Below are 13,661 nucleotides of genomic sequence, written 5' to 3'. Positions count from 1 at the left end.
GCCATCCCTATGAACACCGAATTTATGGGGGAATCAAGATTAAGACTAATTCCACAGTCGAGGTGGACAGGTAGGGCTTTGTTGGCACCCTGGCAGAGGACAACTCAGAAAGAAGGGACTGAGATTGTGCACTGCCTGCCCTATGGCCTAGTCTTGTTCACACGTACAGAGCACCCAGGAGCCTTCATTAGCTCCTAAGGTGTGGTCAAACACACCAGAGTTAGTTGACATTGGCCTTCTGACATTTTTAAGGCAGGAGCCTTTACTTGTCCCCTGTGGTGGAGGGACAGGGGAGGGGGGTTACAGACACCATGGGGGCAGCTGGGGCCCTGTGAAGATGCAGTGGGGGGTCCCCCACCTGCCCAGAAGGCCCCTCCTGGAGCTGAGCCTGGTGGTGGCCAGAGTATCCTTGCCCCCTCACGCGGATGGCTCTTACCCAGGACGGTGAGGCGTGCGGGGCGGGACCGGATGGCAGCCTGGATGGCCTGGCATTCGTACACAGCATCATCTTGCAGTTCTGCCCGCAGGATCTTCAGGTGGTGTTCCCCTGACAGGTGGTTCCCCACCACCAGGTACTGGGGGTAACCTGTGGAGACAGCGGGCAGATGAGGGAGATCAAAACATCCCATCCCAGTAGACTTCTTTAGCCTGTTTCCTGATGGCTATTTGGAGGTGATACAGGCACCAGAGAGAACGACTCTGAAAAGCTGTCCACTTACAAACAGAAAGGCACTTAGTGGGCAGCGGAAGCAGGTAGAAGCTCTTCCATCTGATCTCTACTATCTGCTGAGGAAAAATCTTTTCACAGGGAGAAGGGATTGTGGAGCTGACCCCTGGCCCAGAAAGAGATGGCCTTGTGGTGACTGGGACTGACAGGCTTTATCTGCAGGGTAAGACCACCTTTGCTCCCCGCATTTCCCTCCCTTCTCCCTTCCAAAACTTTCATCGCCCCCTCCCCCCAGCAGCTTCAAGAACCTGTTTCAGCTCAAAATGTTATTTCAGTTTCAACTATCTGGCCCTTTCTTTGAGTCTCCTACTTTGAGGATGGTGCCCATGTTTCGGTACATTAATAAGCTTGTCTACTCCCCCCTGTTAATCTGTCTATTGTCAGTTTATGTCACAGGCTAAAATTATTAGACCCTCAGGAAAAAGAGAAGACTTTTCTTTCAGCTCAGGGGAGCCGGGTGGGGGTGGAGGAATGTTGGTCATTGCTCAGGGGCCCCCATCTGGAGCAAAAAACGTCAGAGTTTCCCAGGGTGTCAGGGCAGGGTGTGCATGTGAGTGTGTATGTGTGTGTGCATGCGTGCGGGCAAAGATGTTGTGGGTTTTATGTTTAATTGGAGCAAAGCCACTACCAGGAAAGGATAGAGAAGAAATGGAAACGCTAAGTGCGGTCAGATACAGCTGGGTTATTGCTCTAGAAAGTGAAATGCTCAGCACTGTGGTCTACTAAGAAGACAAGTGTTTTGATAAGGAGACACACGGCGGGGTGGGGTGCAAGAGAGAAAGAAGCAAGCCAGACTCACAGAGAAAAGATGGAGTGAGAGAGTGAAGGGAGAAAAAACAAAAGAGAGAGAAATATTTAGAAAGGATCAAAGGTGAATTTTGGGGAAAACTTTTGTTCCAGGATGTACAGGAGCAGAAATCTACTGGGACCTGGGAACCTCAGGGCACTTTGAACCCTAAATGGCCCTTTTCCAATCTTTCCTACTACCCACCTCCAGAGCCCAAGGGCCTGATTAAGCACTTGAGGTGCTCAGGACACTTAGGAATTTGGGGCCCCTTCTACCACTGGCAATGAATAATAGATAAATAAAAGTTTGAGGATGATAAATCATTGATCAGCTTTCCTGCTGCTGTGTAGGACTGAATATAAATGCTAACTTAGTCATAGCTGGCCAGGCCGGGCCATTCCTCTCTCTCTCCTGGATCTGGGGCCCTCAACCTCCTTAGTCTATCCCAGCAGGATCCATCTTCCAGGCATCCCCTCACCCAAACTCTACCTTCCCCAGGAAACCTGTGTACCCTGGGCTTCACACAGACACCCGCACCCCCTCCTGGTTCTTCCCTGCCTCCACCCACCCTCCAACCGCCCACATGGCTGCTCTTTCTGAAGCACCTTTCCCAGGATGGGGCATTCTCAGAACATCTCAGGATTGGACACATTTGGCCTTTTAAAGAAGAGACAAGGGCTAGAGAGAGAGGGGGAGAGAGAAAGAGAATGGACAGAGAGACACATGCAAACACTTTTTCAAATATTTCCAAGTCACGTGGTGTGGGTCAGATGTGTTCTTTTGCTCTTCAGGACAGCAGTGACACCCACAGACAGCACGTCAAGATATCTGAGGAGTCTAACAAGGGTTCAGTCCAGGCTGCCAAGAAGGGAAGTGAGTCCCCATCCCCAGCTATAGTCAAGCCACGGTTGGAGGCTCACCTCTCCAGGATGCTGCTGGGGTGATGTCTACACTGGATGAAAGACTGGACTAGGTGAGCTTTAAGACCCATCCCCTTCCATAAGCTAAGGATAGTCCGGAGGTGGGGCAGGGTTCCCTGGGCCACCAATGCCCATTGCTGGTCAGTGGGGTGAGTATCTGTGACTCTCCACCAGGCCTGGGAGCATGCTCTGGGGGGGGGCCCTTTATAGCCACCATCATGCTACTAAGGGGCTCTGCTCTCCACAGCTGTGCAGTCCTGGCCAGAGATGCTCAGGAGGCAATCAGCTGCACCCCCGAGGGCACCCTCTCTCCTCCTGCCCACTCACCTGCCCTTGACTGGCAAAGGAGCCCAGGTAAGGGCAGCTGGCTCAGCCCCTGGGGCCTGGGCAGGGGGCTTCGAGTGGGGCCGGGCTGGAAGCTGTCCAGTCAGATCCTCTCACAGCTGCCTGCCCTCAGTGCAGCTGGCTCACCGCCCCCAGCCCCTGCAGCCCAGCCTCTGGATCCCGCTGTCCTGTGATTAGTCCCTGCTCCCCTGCCGGCGTCTTGGCTGGAGCTGGTGTTTTTGTTGTCTTGTAAGCTATCACCAGCAGGATTTCACTCTCATGAGCTGCTGAAAACATCAGTGATGGGTTTGTTTGTATTTGCCTAATTAGGCGGTGAGCTGCGATGCTTAAACAGACTCAAAAGCATAGATTCTGAGGATGTTCTAGCTCCTTCCACAGCATTGTTACTCTCTGTCTACTCCTAAAGGAGGCAGAATTATTTAGAATCTGGGTTCTAAAGTCAAACTGCCTGGATTTCAATGCCGGCCTCACTGTTGTCTTGGGCAAGCTTCCTTCTTCCTTTTTTGGGAGGGGTGGGGTGGGGCATTGGGGATTGAACCCAGGGATGCTTAACCACTGAGCCACATTCCCAGCCCTTTTTTATTTTTTATTTTGAGATGGTCTTGCTAAATTGCTTGGGGCCTTGCTAAATTGATGAGGCTGGCCTTGAACTTGTGATCCTCCTGTCTCAGCCTCCCGTGCTGCTGGGATTATAGGCCTGTGCCACTGTGCAGGGCTTGGGTGAGTTTCTTTAACTTATTTGTGATTTTGTTTCCTTATTTATCAGTGAAATGAAGACAATGCAAGGACGTCACAGGTGAAGATGAAGCAGAATAGTGTCAAGTGCCTGGTGTATTAAAGGTTAATTTAAATAAAAGACCACAGTGAGTTAGAGGTGAGGTCTCCCCCTTTGGGGCTAGCAGACAGGGTCCTGTGCATTGGCATTGGTTATATAAATGACACAATTTCTCTCTCTTCTGTGACTCTGTTTATCTATTAAATAAAGGGGAAAATCTTCTTGTCCCTCTGGACAACTGTAGATTTTGAGATTATATCTGAGAAGTACTTGAATTTCTTAGAAGAAAAATGTTCTATCCATACGAGGAAGTATATTTATAAGTCATTTTCTTTGACTGGTGTTTCCAGCCCTGGTGACCAGAAAGACACTGAGGTCTTCGGTGAGGATCTCATGCCTGGTACACAAAGGGGGGCAACATGGTTCAAGTGGAAGTGGGCAGACCCCCAGCAGGTAGAGCCCAACCCTGGGCCTCAGTTTCCCTCCAGGAAAACTTTCAAGGTGTTCAGTGTTCTTCAAGTGCTTGCTGAAAGGGAGTGGGTTCTGCCATGCTCCTTTCCTCATCAGGCAGGCTAGGAGCTTTTATTGAGACGGATAAGTATCGATCATTATTATCAGGATGCAGTTTTGGGGACAAGTGATCAAATACAGAACAGATATTTATCAGGAGCTTGAACTTGGGCTATGTAGGAAGAGAGGGTCCAGCTTCTTCCTATAACTGGAGACAAGTTGGAGAGGAAGCCGACCCCAGTTCCTCAGACCCATTGTCCTTCAGCACCAAGCAGGCCTGGAGCCTGACCCCAGAAAGCCATTTGTGGAACTGGATCATAGAGGGGCAATCATCATGCTGTGAGGACCATTCTATGAACCATCCATGGTCACTGGGACCTTTTCTTGGCCACTGACCTAGCAAAACCCATGCTCCTGACTAAAGGCTGAAAACCACTGACCGGGAGCCCAGACGGCCTCTGTGGGCCAAGCTCAGAGCCTCCCAGAACATGAGCCGTTCTTGTTTGGGAAGGTTGTATCATTCTCCCAGTTTCTCTAGGGTAAGGGAATTCAGAGTCTCTGAAATTGGCTGGTTCCCATTATAGTTAAACTTTATGGCCGCACAGTATATTTTGGAGATATTATTGTGTATTTTATCCATGCTCAGCTGGGCTGCAGCATTCAAACCCTGTGACTGCTATTGACCATTGCTATAATGTTTCAATATACATTTTTGGCAAGACATAACTCACATTTTAAAATATTAATTTCCCAGCCATCAGGTTCCTGAGTGCACTTCGATTTTTATTTTCCTGCAGCTGTATACCATGAACAAGGCAAAAGCTACTTCTCAGTTGAATACAGATTTTTCACTCATCGCCCACACTCAGCCATTCCCAAATCACAGGGGAATGACACCCAGATCTGTCTTTGTGAATTTTACTGTTTATGTCAAGCTCAGTAAGCAACCATGTGTCTATCCACCCTGGGGCGGAATAACAATGGCTAAAGAGGGAGTGAGCGGGAGGATGACTCCATTCTTTCTCTGCTGGGGAGAGGTGGGTTGGAAAGGGGTTTGGATGGGTTTACAGGTAGCCACTCACAATAGTCAGCAAATGACACAACACAGACATCAATCAGGGAGTTCATGGGCCAGCAGCTGCAGGAACCCTGGAGCTCAGCGTGGGGGCACCAGCCTGCAGGGCCCAACAAGGTTTGACATTCATTGTAAAACCTTCCTGTCTAAGTTGGGTGTGGTGGTGCGTGTTCTTAATCCCAGTGATTTAGGAGGCTGAGATAACAAATTTAACAAATTTAAGGCCAGCCTGGGCAACTTGACCCTGTCTCAAAATCAAACATAAAAAGGGCTGGAGGTGTGGCTCAGTGGTACTCAGGTCTGCCACCTGAGTTAAATGCCCAGTACCAAAACAACAACAAAAACCTTCCTGTTTTCTGTCCCCATCATAAGATGATCTCTAAGACCAACTTAGGTTTCTTTATGACTTTTTAGTTCACTTGGCTTCCTTAATTGGGTGGGAAGCCAGGTTATGCTTTGAAAAATGGGGACTATATCTTGGGCTAAGAAACTAGAGCACTTAATTTCTGGAAATCAGATTTCATGTGCTTGACTTGGGAATAGATTCTCCAGGGCAACAGTGGGCTAGGCTCAGGAGGAGCCTGAGGTTGGAGGGTGGTTCATCACTGGCAACCAGAGACCCTGGAACTCCTAGGGAGTCTAGACTCCGGCCTTGCCTACCCTGGCTCTGCCCAGGAGTACAGTGGCGTGGGAGGTTTGACCTGCCAAGCCTGTGATGGAAGATGAGCGTTCCCTAGGGGAGTGGACAGTGGGTGGGGCAGTGGCCCGGCTGCTCCTGCCTAGGGGTCTGAAGGTACTCACTTGAGAGGTCTCTGCCTACACCCAGAGCCAAGCCGTCTTTGATCCACAGAACGAAGCCATCGTATTCTGGGATGGCGCACAGCAGCGTCACTGGCTGTCCGGATACCACCACCTGGTCCTGGGGTTGCTGGCTGAAGGAGTAGACTTGGCCTAGGAAGGAGACAAGCACTGTGGTCAGACCTGGAGGGTTCCCCTACAGCGCTGGAAGCAGAGCTGAGGCTGGCCCCGGAGACCAGGCCTCCCCAGGTGCCTCCCTTCCTACCCTTAGCTTTGTCCCCTTCTTTCAGGAACTGGCTCCAAACTCGAGCCCCTCTGCTCATCAATGCCTATCCCTGGCATTGGGGGTCTGCCACACTCCAGCTCCCTAAGAGGCCACCCACTTCCACATGCTGGGGCTGGCCACTCCCCCTTTTCCTTGTTTGAATTCCTACCTGTCCCCACTTACTTGGCGAATGATGTGGTTTAAGTTCAACCCGAGGGTCCAATAAATCAGATTGTGGTTTTGATTCTCTTACTCTTGTTCTAGTGAACCAGAGGGGCAGGTAGTGGTGCGGTGTGGGCAAAGGTGCACTGGAGGGAGCTGGTGGCTAGGGCTCACCACATGCTCTTGCCCCTTCCTGTGCTGCAGGGACCTGCCCAGCCTTCCTCCCGCTTAGGGAAAAATCACCAGAGGAGCCGGTGTCTCCCATCCACACCTCAAAACAAGGTGGCCAAAGCCAACACAGCTCTCAGTTCATATTTTACTAAACAAACACACGGCCACTCGTACAAGATGCAGGCTCTGTTCTGAGGTTTTCAGATATTAGCTCACTAATATTTTCATTCTTACAACAATGAAACAGTAAATACTAAAAATAGTAGGCACTATTTTTATGCCCGTTTTCCAGATTCGAAAGCTAGAGAGAGGGAGGTGAGAAGTAACAGAAGCTGTGCTGCTCGATCACTCATCAGCACTGGTCCCTGCCCTGCCTGCCACACTCATCTGAGCACCACCCACCTGACTCTGCAGGGAGTGGGCAGAGGAGGGCTTTGGGGTTAACTGGCGTGCCTAGGGATCATCTAGTTGCAGGTGAAGGTTGTGAATGCAAGTCTTCCGACCCTATAGACCTCGTTCTTTTCTACTGAGCTATGCTGATGCAGCTCCCTACGCCCGGTCCTAGAATGAGTTGTTAAAGACGGGAGTTTACATGGTCTGTGTTCCCTGGGCACTTACAATTGACCACAACATGAAACCAAGTCACTGAACATCTGGCACACAGTGTGATCTATGTTTACACACCCCCTTCTCCTTCTCCTGTGGTTCATTTAATATATTTCAGGGCAGAAATATCCCCAATTTATGACAAAGAAACTGGGATCAGAGAGGCATGGCAGACTGCCCAAGGTCACCCAGCTAACGAATGGTGGTTGGGCTAGGGTCCATCTGAGTTCTGAGCCCTCACTTTTCCTCTACCCGCTACCCTGCAGATATAAATGACCAAGAGGAACCGAGGCCGGTGCAGCCTCTCCTCTCCCACCTGGCACCACAGGGGTCTTGGACACTAGCTGCTGCTCTTGGAAGGGCCCAGCCCCAGGCCCAGACCACACATAGGGCTCAGCTCTCAGCAGCAGGTGACCTCAGGGAGGCTGGTGGTGGCAGCAGAGGGTGTGGTGGAGGCCCCTGCCCCAGAGCAGAGGTGCAGCTACACACCAGAGAGCGTGTGGCAGGCAGGCAGGTAGTGGGGTTCACAGCCTGATGAGATCCTGGCACGTCTCTGAGGAGTCTCATTAAAAATCAAATTGGCCTTGAATTGTGGGAGTAACACTTCTTATTCTGATTTGAGCTTTACAAATTAGATTTCATAGGACATTTTAATCAGCTGTGTGGTGGATTTCTCTGTCTGTCTCTTCAAGTTTTCTGTTGTAATTAGACTGTTTTTGGCACCAAAACAGAAAAGGAGGGAAGAGATGAGAGAGGAGAAAGGGGAAGAGGAGGGAGAGTTTGGAGAAGGAGCTGAGGAGGGGAGTAAGGGGCAGGAGAGGGAGGAGGGAGGGAAGATGGAGGAGGAGGGAGGGGAAGAGGGGGGAGAGGAGGAGCAGGAGGGAGGTGAGGAGGGGCAGGCGAGGGGGGAGAATGCCTTCCCCCAGGCCCTTTTCTCCCTGCTGTAATGGTGATTTCACAGCTCATTCTTTTATCTCAAAATCTTTCCTGGAAGAAGGACAATGTCAAGGCAGCCGTGGTAGCCGCCAAATATTGTGCTATCAGAGAGAATTATCAGGTTGTCAGCCTGGAGCTGAAGGGGCTGTAATGAGAAGTCCCTAAATGAAGTGGTGCCTGAGTCCTCCCAAATGTCCCTTATTAGACATGGATAATTGTCCCATTCGCCCTCCGCCCCTCCAGCCTGCTTCTGTTTGGAGGGAGCAGGAGGTGTTGGGTGGGGACATCTGGGGAGTTGGGGGTGCAGGAGGCATCCCCAGAGCAAGGGTGAGTCCTGGACTGTCACCATGGAGACCGGGCTCTGGAGCTCAGCACAGGGCTGTCTTCAATGCCTTCTAGCTCAATGGACGTGGTGGGGGTGGGGGCGGGTGGTGGACTCTGCATGGTCAAAGGCCCCTGGAGGTGTCTCAGGACCAGGATTTGGGGGCAGGCACAAGAGGCTTCTGAAGAACTCCCCAGGTTTGCGCAGAGTATAGAGAGGGTCCTGAATGGCTCACCAGAGAGGGCTCTAGGGCACCGAGCCCCAAAGTCCCCTGAAGGCTTCAGTGCTCACACTTTGTCTCTTTGGACCTGTTGGAATTTTCTATGGAAAGAATGTTCTTGGGGGAGATGGAGACACAGGATCATCTCAGAAAACAGGGAGGAAACATATAAAGTTATTTATTATCTTAGGGGGGTTAGTGATGAGTACTGTAATTGATAGTCTTCCTTTTCAGTCCAATTTTAATTTTTGTGCAGTATGTTAAGCCACTAAAAATACCTTTGTTTTCTCTGAAACCCGAGATGCTTTTTCAGATTTTGGGGGGTTGTTTTTACAGTATTGCGACCAAACCCAGGGCCGTGCCCAGGCGAGGCAAGCACCCTGCCATGAGCCACACCCACAGCCCCGCAGGAATCTTATATTGCGATTGATTATGTGGAGTAGATTAGTGTTGGGGTGCTGTGGAGGAGAGGAGTGGAGGGATGCGCCCACTCTCTTCACCTGTGAGACAGATCTTGAGGTCTTCCTTGCCGAGGGCTCCTGAGAGCATAGTCTCAAGCCATGGATGGGTGTCATTGCCCAAAGAATGCTCTTTCCCTGTCCCTTGCTCCCTGCTTTCTTTTCCCCATAAGATCTTCTACTCCAATGCAGTGAAATGTGATGGGCCTGGAATCATTTTCTCTAACCTCCTGGAGATGATCTTGAGCGGACGGCCACTCCTCCAGCACATGTGTGTTCTGCGCACCTTGACGGACACCCGCTGAGAGGCAGGAGCCCTGTCCTCTCATGGGAAATAGGTGATGGGCCTGGAGCCTTGTCGTGGGACCTGGGCCATCCGAGTGAGTGAGCGCAGAGCAGGTGCTGAGCCACGGAGCTCCTGCCCTTGGTGTAGCCTCAACACGCCCAGCACCTCCACCCCAGGTTGCCCCCTCAGGGTCCTATTCTGCCCGATGACAATGATGAGAGGCCTGGCAGTCAGTGCCACGTCCATTGTCCTGCCTCTCTCTTTTTAATTCCGTGATCTGGGGAAGGAACCAGGGCCTTGCGTGCTAGTCAGTTCTCCGCCCCTGAGCTGCATCTCCAGCCTTCCGGCACCATTTTCCATCTGTCACCATTTCAGACTCTGGTCCAGATGTCCTTCGAAGCTCTCTCAGGCTCATCCTTTCGTCTCCATTTCCTCTGCTACAACCCAAGGCCCGTGCCCTCATTGCCACCACCTGGATTCTTTCGCCACACCCCGAGGCTTCCTCACCCCCACCCCCTATTGCACGTGTCACCCTGGATCTTCCTTCTTAAGTCAACTCTCTCTGCCACCTCTCATGGCTGTGCACTGTCTGCGGGACAACATGTCACCTCCTTTCCTGGGTCACATGCTTCTACACAGACTGACTCCCCTTCCCTCTGTGTGGTCCACAGCACCCTATGCGGTTGCTCACTTATGCGACCTGCTCATGTCCTTTCTGTTCCATCATCCTGGGATGTACCTCCTCCTCACCTGACCCTTCTTAAGCAGCCCTGCCCATCATCCAAGACCCTGTTCTGTTCCCAGGAAACTTCTGTTACCCAGAGGGATCGCTGTCTCTTTTCTCCCTTCCTTCCCACTTCCCCCTTTCCCCTCCCCTTCATCTCCTTCAATTTCTCCAGACATTTGTTGAGCACCTACTATATCCGATGCTGAAGAAACAAAATGAAGGAACAGTGTTTTTCACTTGAGGGCAGAGGTCATAGCTATCTTTCCACCTCTGTCCCCAGAGTCTGGCCCCGCGTGAGAACATGGCATGCCTATCTGTTGAACATGCCTGTGTGCTTGCAGCTTACCGACCCTAGTTTGTCGCTGAGATCGGTCATCACTGTGGGAAAATTGGTTTTGCATTATTAACTACTGACCAAGCAGATATTGTGCTGAGCACACCACACAGAGTGAGAAAAGTGAAAGATAAAGGAGAAGGGCCAGAGTCTCGAGGAGTCAGGCTTTACAGCAAAAACAAAAAACAAAACCAAAAAACCACTGAGTTATTTATGTGTGACCCACTGGTGGCCAGGTCCAGGGTTTGCATGCACAGACTGCACCTGCAAAGTGTGGTGGCCATTGTCACCCACATTTTACAGATGAACTGAGCACTGGAGTTTGGACCTTAAGTGTTTCCCAAAAGCCTAGGTGTTAAAGGCCCAGGTGTTGGGTGGTAGTGGGAATTTTAAGAGGTAGGACTGGGAGAAGGTTTTTAGGTCATTGACGGTGCATCCTTGAAAGGAATTGTGGGACCCTGATCCCTTCCTATGTCTTGGTTTCACAGCTAGTGGGTGAGCGGCTTTGCTCTGCCATATGCGCTCTGCCATTGCCTTCCAGCGCCCCTCCAGCAGCCTAAAAGTACTGGATCTGCTGGATCATGCCCTGGAACCTCCCCAAATTGTGTGCCAAAATAAATTTAAAAAAATGAATTTGTGTGCCAAAATATCTTCTTTTTATAAAACTTTTCTTTTTGTAAATTGATTATCTCAGCTAGTTGTCATAGTGATGAAAAACTGATTGACACCTGAGGCTCATGGAAATGAAGGACCTGCCCAAGGTCACATGAGTAACCTGGGTGTAACTCAAACCCAAGAGTCCATATCCACTATCCCAAACTATCCACTGTCCCATATCCATACCCACTGGATATTGAATTAATGACCCGAAACCTGGATTTTGATTCTCAAGCTAGTATTCACCCCACCAACCAGGCAGCCTCCCAGACCATCTAAGGGAGGTGGAGGATCTCTGGAGTGAAGATGTTTTCCTGGTTCTTATGTGGTCTGCCTCCCAGCTGGGGGTCAATAAGACCGAGCTGGGGTTGAGGGTGAATTATAGAACTGGTCACCACTAGGAGGTATAAAAGAAAGGATGTGTAATGGGTGTTGCTTATTATTGTACAAATAACTACTACTTATATAATGATCATAAAACATAATTCTATAAATAATATACATATTCTATAATTATATACAGACAGTTCACAAGTTATAACTTCATGAAGGTGTGGAAGTGAAAGTACACAGCAAATTTTGGATTTGATCTTTTCCTAGGTGAGCAATACAGGGTACTGTTGTCTCTTGTGATGGTAGGCAGAGCAGCCAGCAGCAGCCTCCTGTCACTCACACAAGTGTGGGTTGAGGGAGGGACCACCCTCTGCAGCCTTCTGAGATGCAGGATATGATTGTTGGTGTGTTAGGTCTATTACGTGCATTTTCAACTTGTGATATTTTTAACTTATGAAGGGTTTATTGAGATACAATCCCATCATAAGTCAGGAAATATTATAAGCCATATTTCCATTGTTATAAAATTTATAATAGCTAACTTTTATTGACGGTCAAGCACATAATAAGAGCTTTTCATGATTATTTTATTGAATTCTCTCGAGTCCTCTGATGTGGGTACTGAATTAGACTCATGTGAAGATGAGGTTGTCTGGGGCCCACGTTCTGGCAGAATGGCAAATTCACACAATTTGTTCTTAGAAAGGACATCGGCCCCAGAAGTCTTGTTTCAGAGCCGTGTCCTAAGGTCCTTATTTGGATCTTATACACTTTACTATGCAGTCCCGGACTCCAGGAACTCACAGAACTGCCTTAAGCCCTAGGCCAGTGCTAGAGGAGGATGTGGACTGACTTCCCTGGGCATAATGTCCTCATGGGACTGATTCTCTGGGTGGGTGAGAGCTGACCGCCTAGCCAGGGAAGCTTCACCCGAGAGTGTGAATGTGGGCCTCTGGGTGCTCTGATCACCCTGTCCCTCACAACCACATCAGCCCAAAGAATCCTTCTGTCCCTTCACCCTGTGGACTGGGCAGCCTTTTGGGATGGAGGAGGTAGTGTCATGGTAATGAGTGGGGCCAGGGATTCCAGAATGATCTGGGGTTGAAACCTGGAATGTCCACTGATTTGACAAGCCTCAGTTTTCCTATCCATAAAATGGGGACACATACCACCCACCATCAGAAAGTCACTCTGGAGATTAAGAAAGAGTGCACATCTGGGCCATTGGGCTCAGGGCCTGGCTCACAATAAGTGCTCAGTGGAAATGGCCCTTTTTCATCAGGAATGCTCTTCTTCTTCTCAGAAAGCTGACCTCCATCTTGAACACCAGGCCAGGGCTGCTGACTTCCACGGGAGAGTGGGTGTGGGTGGGAGGCATGACCAGGACAATAGATGACTCCCTTTTGACATGAGAGGGCAAGGCGAGGTGGACTTTTAATTAGTATCAATGGCTCTTTGAGGAGCCGATGTTTCACTCAGGCAAACAGCTGCTCCTGTTTGCAGGCAGACCACGGTTTAGTTCTCAGGTGTTTTCAGGTGGCTCTCAAGGCTGGCATTTGGGGTGGACAAGCACAGATGTTGAGCATGTGGGCAGCTGTGAGCCAAGCTTTGTTGGTGGGAGGGGAGGGGTGAGCAACAGGCCCACGTAGTTGCTAGAGGGCTGCTAGCCTTGGCAGAGTTGGGGGTATCCCCTGGGCCATGGAGGGCCAGCTTGGTTCCTGGTCTGGCCAGTGTTGCGTTGGCTTCCATTTGTCCAGAGAGGCTGTGTGAGGGTGTCCTGTGCAGGGGTGGAGGGGCCTGGATGGGAACGCACTTGAACTCTTCCACATTTGGTGGGTTCAGTCTCTGCAGAAAAATGTTCTGCTCACTGCAAGGAGGGGTCCTGTTCCTGCAAGGAGTGGTCCTGCCAAACAGGGGACCCAGGGACTCTGAGATGAAGCTATGTCAGAACCCCGAGGTGACTGCCTCACCCTGTGTGCATCCCCTGCATGCTCAGGCTGCTGTGGCCTGGGCAGGCCGAGGGAGCCCTTTACCAAGGAGCCCCCTGGACTTTTCTATTTTCTTTTTTTTAATATTTATTCTTTAAGTTTTAGATGGACACAATGTCTTTACTTTACATTTATATGGTGCTGAGGATCGAACCCAGTGCCTCGTGCATGCTAGGCGAGCACTCTACCACTGAGCCACAACCCTAGGCCTCCCCGCTGGACTTTTCTAACACCATGGTAAGGAGGGGAGGGCTGCCGG

General features: G+C 50.4%; 1 protein-coding gene and 1 long non-coding RNA gene across 2 annotated transcripts in view; one reads left to right on the top strand and one right to left on the bottom strand.

The window, feature by feature from the left end:
- Positions 1-262: 262 nt before the first annotated feature.
- The window catches only part of LOC308641652 (kin of IRRE-like protein 3), a gene marked incomplete at its 3' end in the record, with an annotated part of 378,090 nt that continues 364,691 nt past the window's right edge, over positions 263-13,661 (bottom strand). Inside the window, exons 3-5 of the mRNA XM_081280293.1 lie at positions 5,941-6,090; positions 437-586; positions 263-273 (exon numbers count right to left, since the gene is read on the bottom strand). Of these exons, the coding sequence (XP_081136419.1) occupies positions 263-273; positions 437-586; positions 5,941-6,090 (311 nt within the window). The remainder of the gene's footprint in view (positions 274-436; positions 587-5,940; positions 6,091-13,661) is intronic.
- Positions 789-3,635, top strand: LOC308642299. Its single transcript, XR_014020521.1, has 4 exons — positions 789-890; positions 2,306-2,487; positions 2,682-2,788; positions 3,546-3,635. It is a non-coding gene; the product is annotated as an uncharacterized lncRNA (long non-coding RNA).

This window comes from Spermophilus citellus (assembly GCF_964194105.1).
Source record: "Spermophilus citellus genome assembly, chromosome: 2".
Lineage (NCBI taxonomy): Eukaryota > Metazoa > Chordata > Mammalia > Rodentia > Sciuridae > Spermophilus > Spermophilus citellus.
This window is presented reverse-complemented; position numbering and strand designations above follow the sequence as displayed.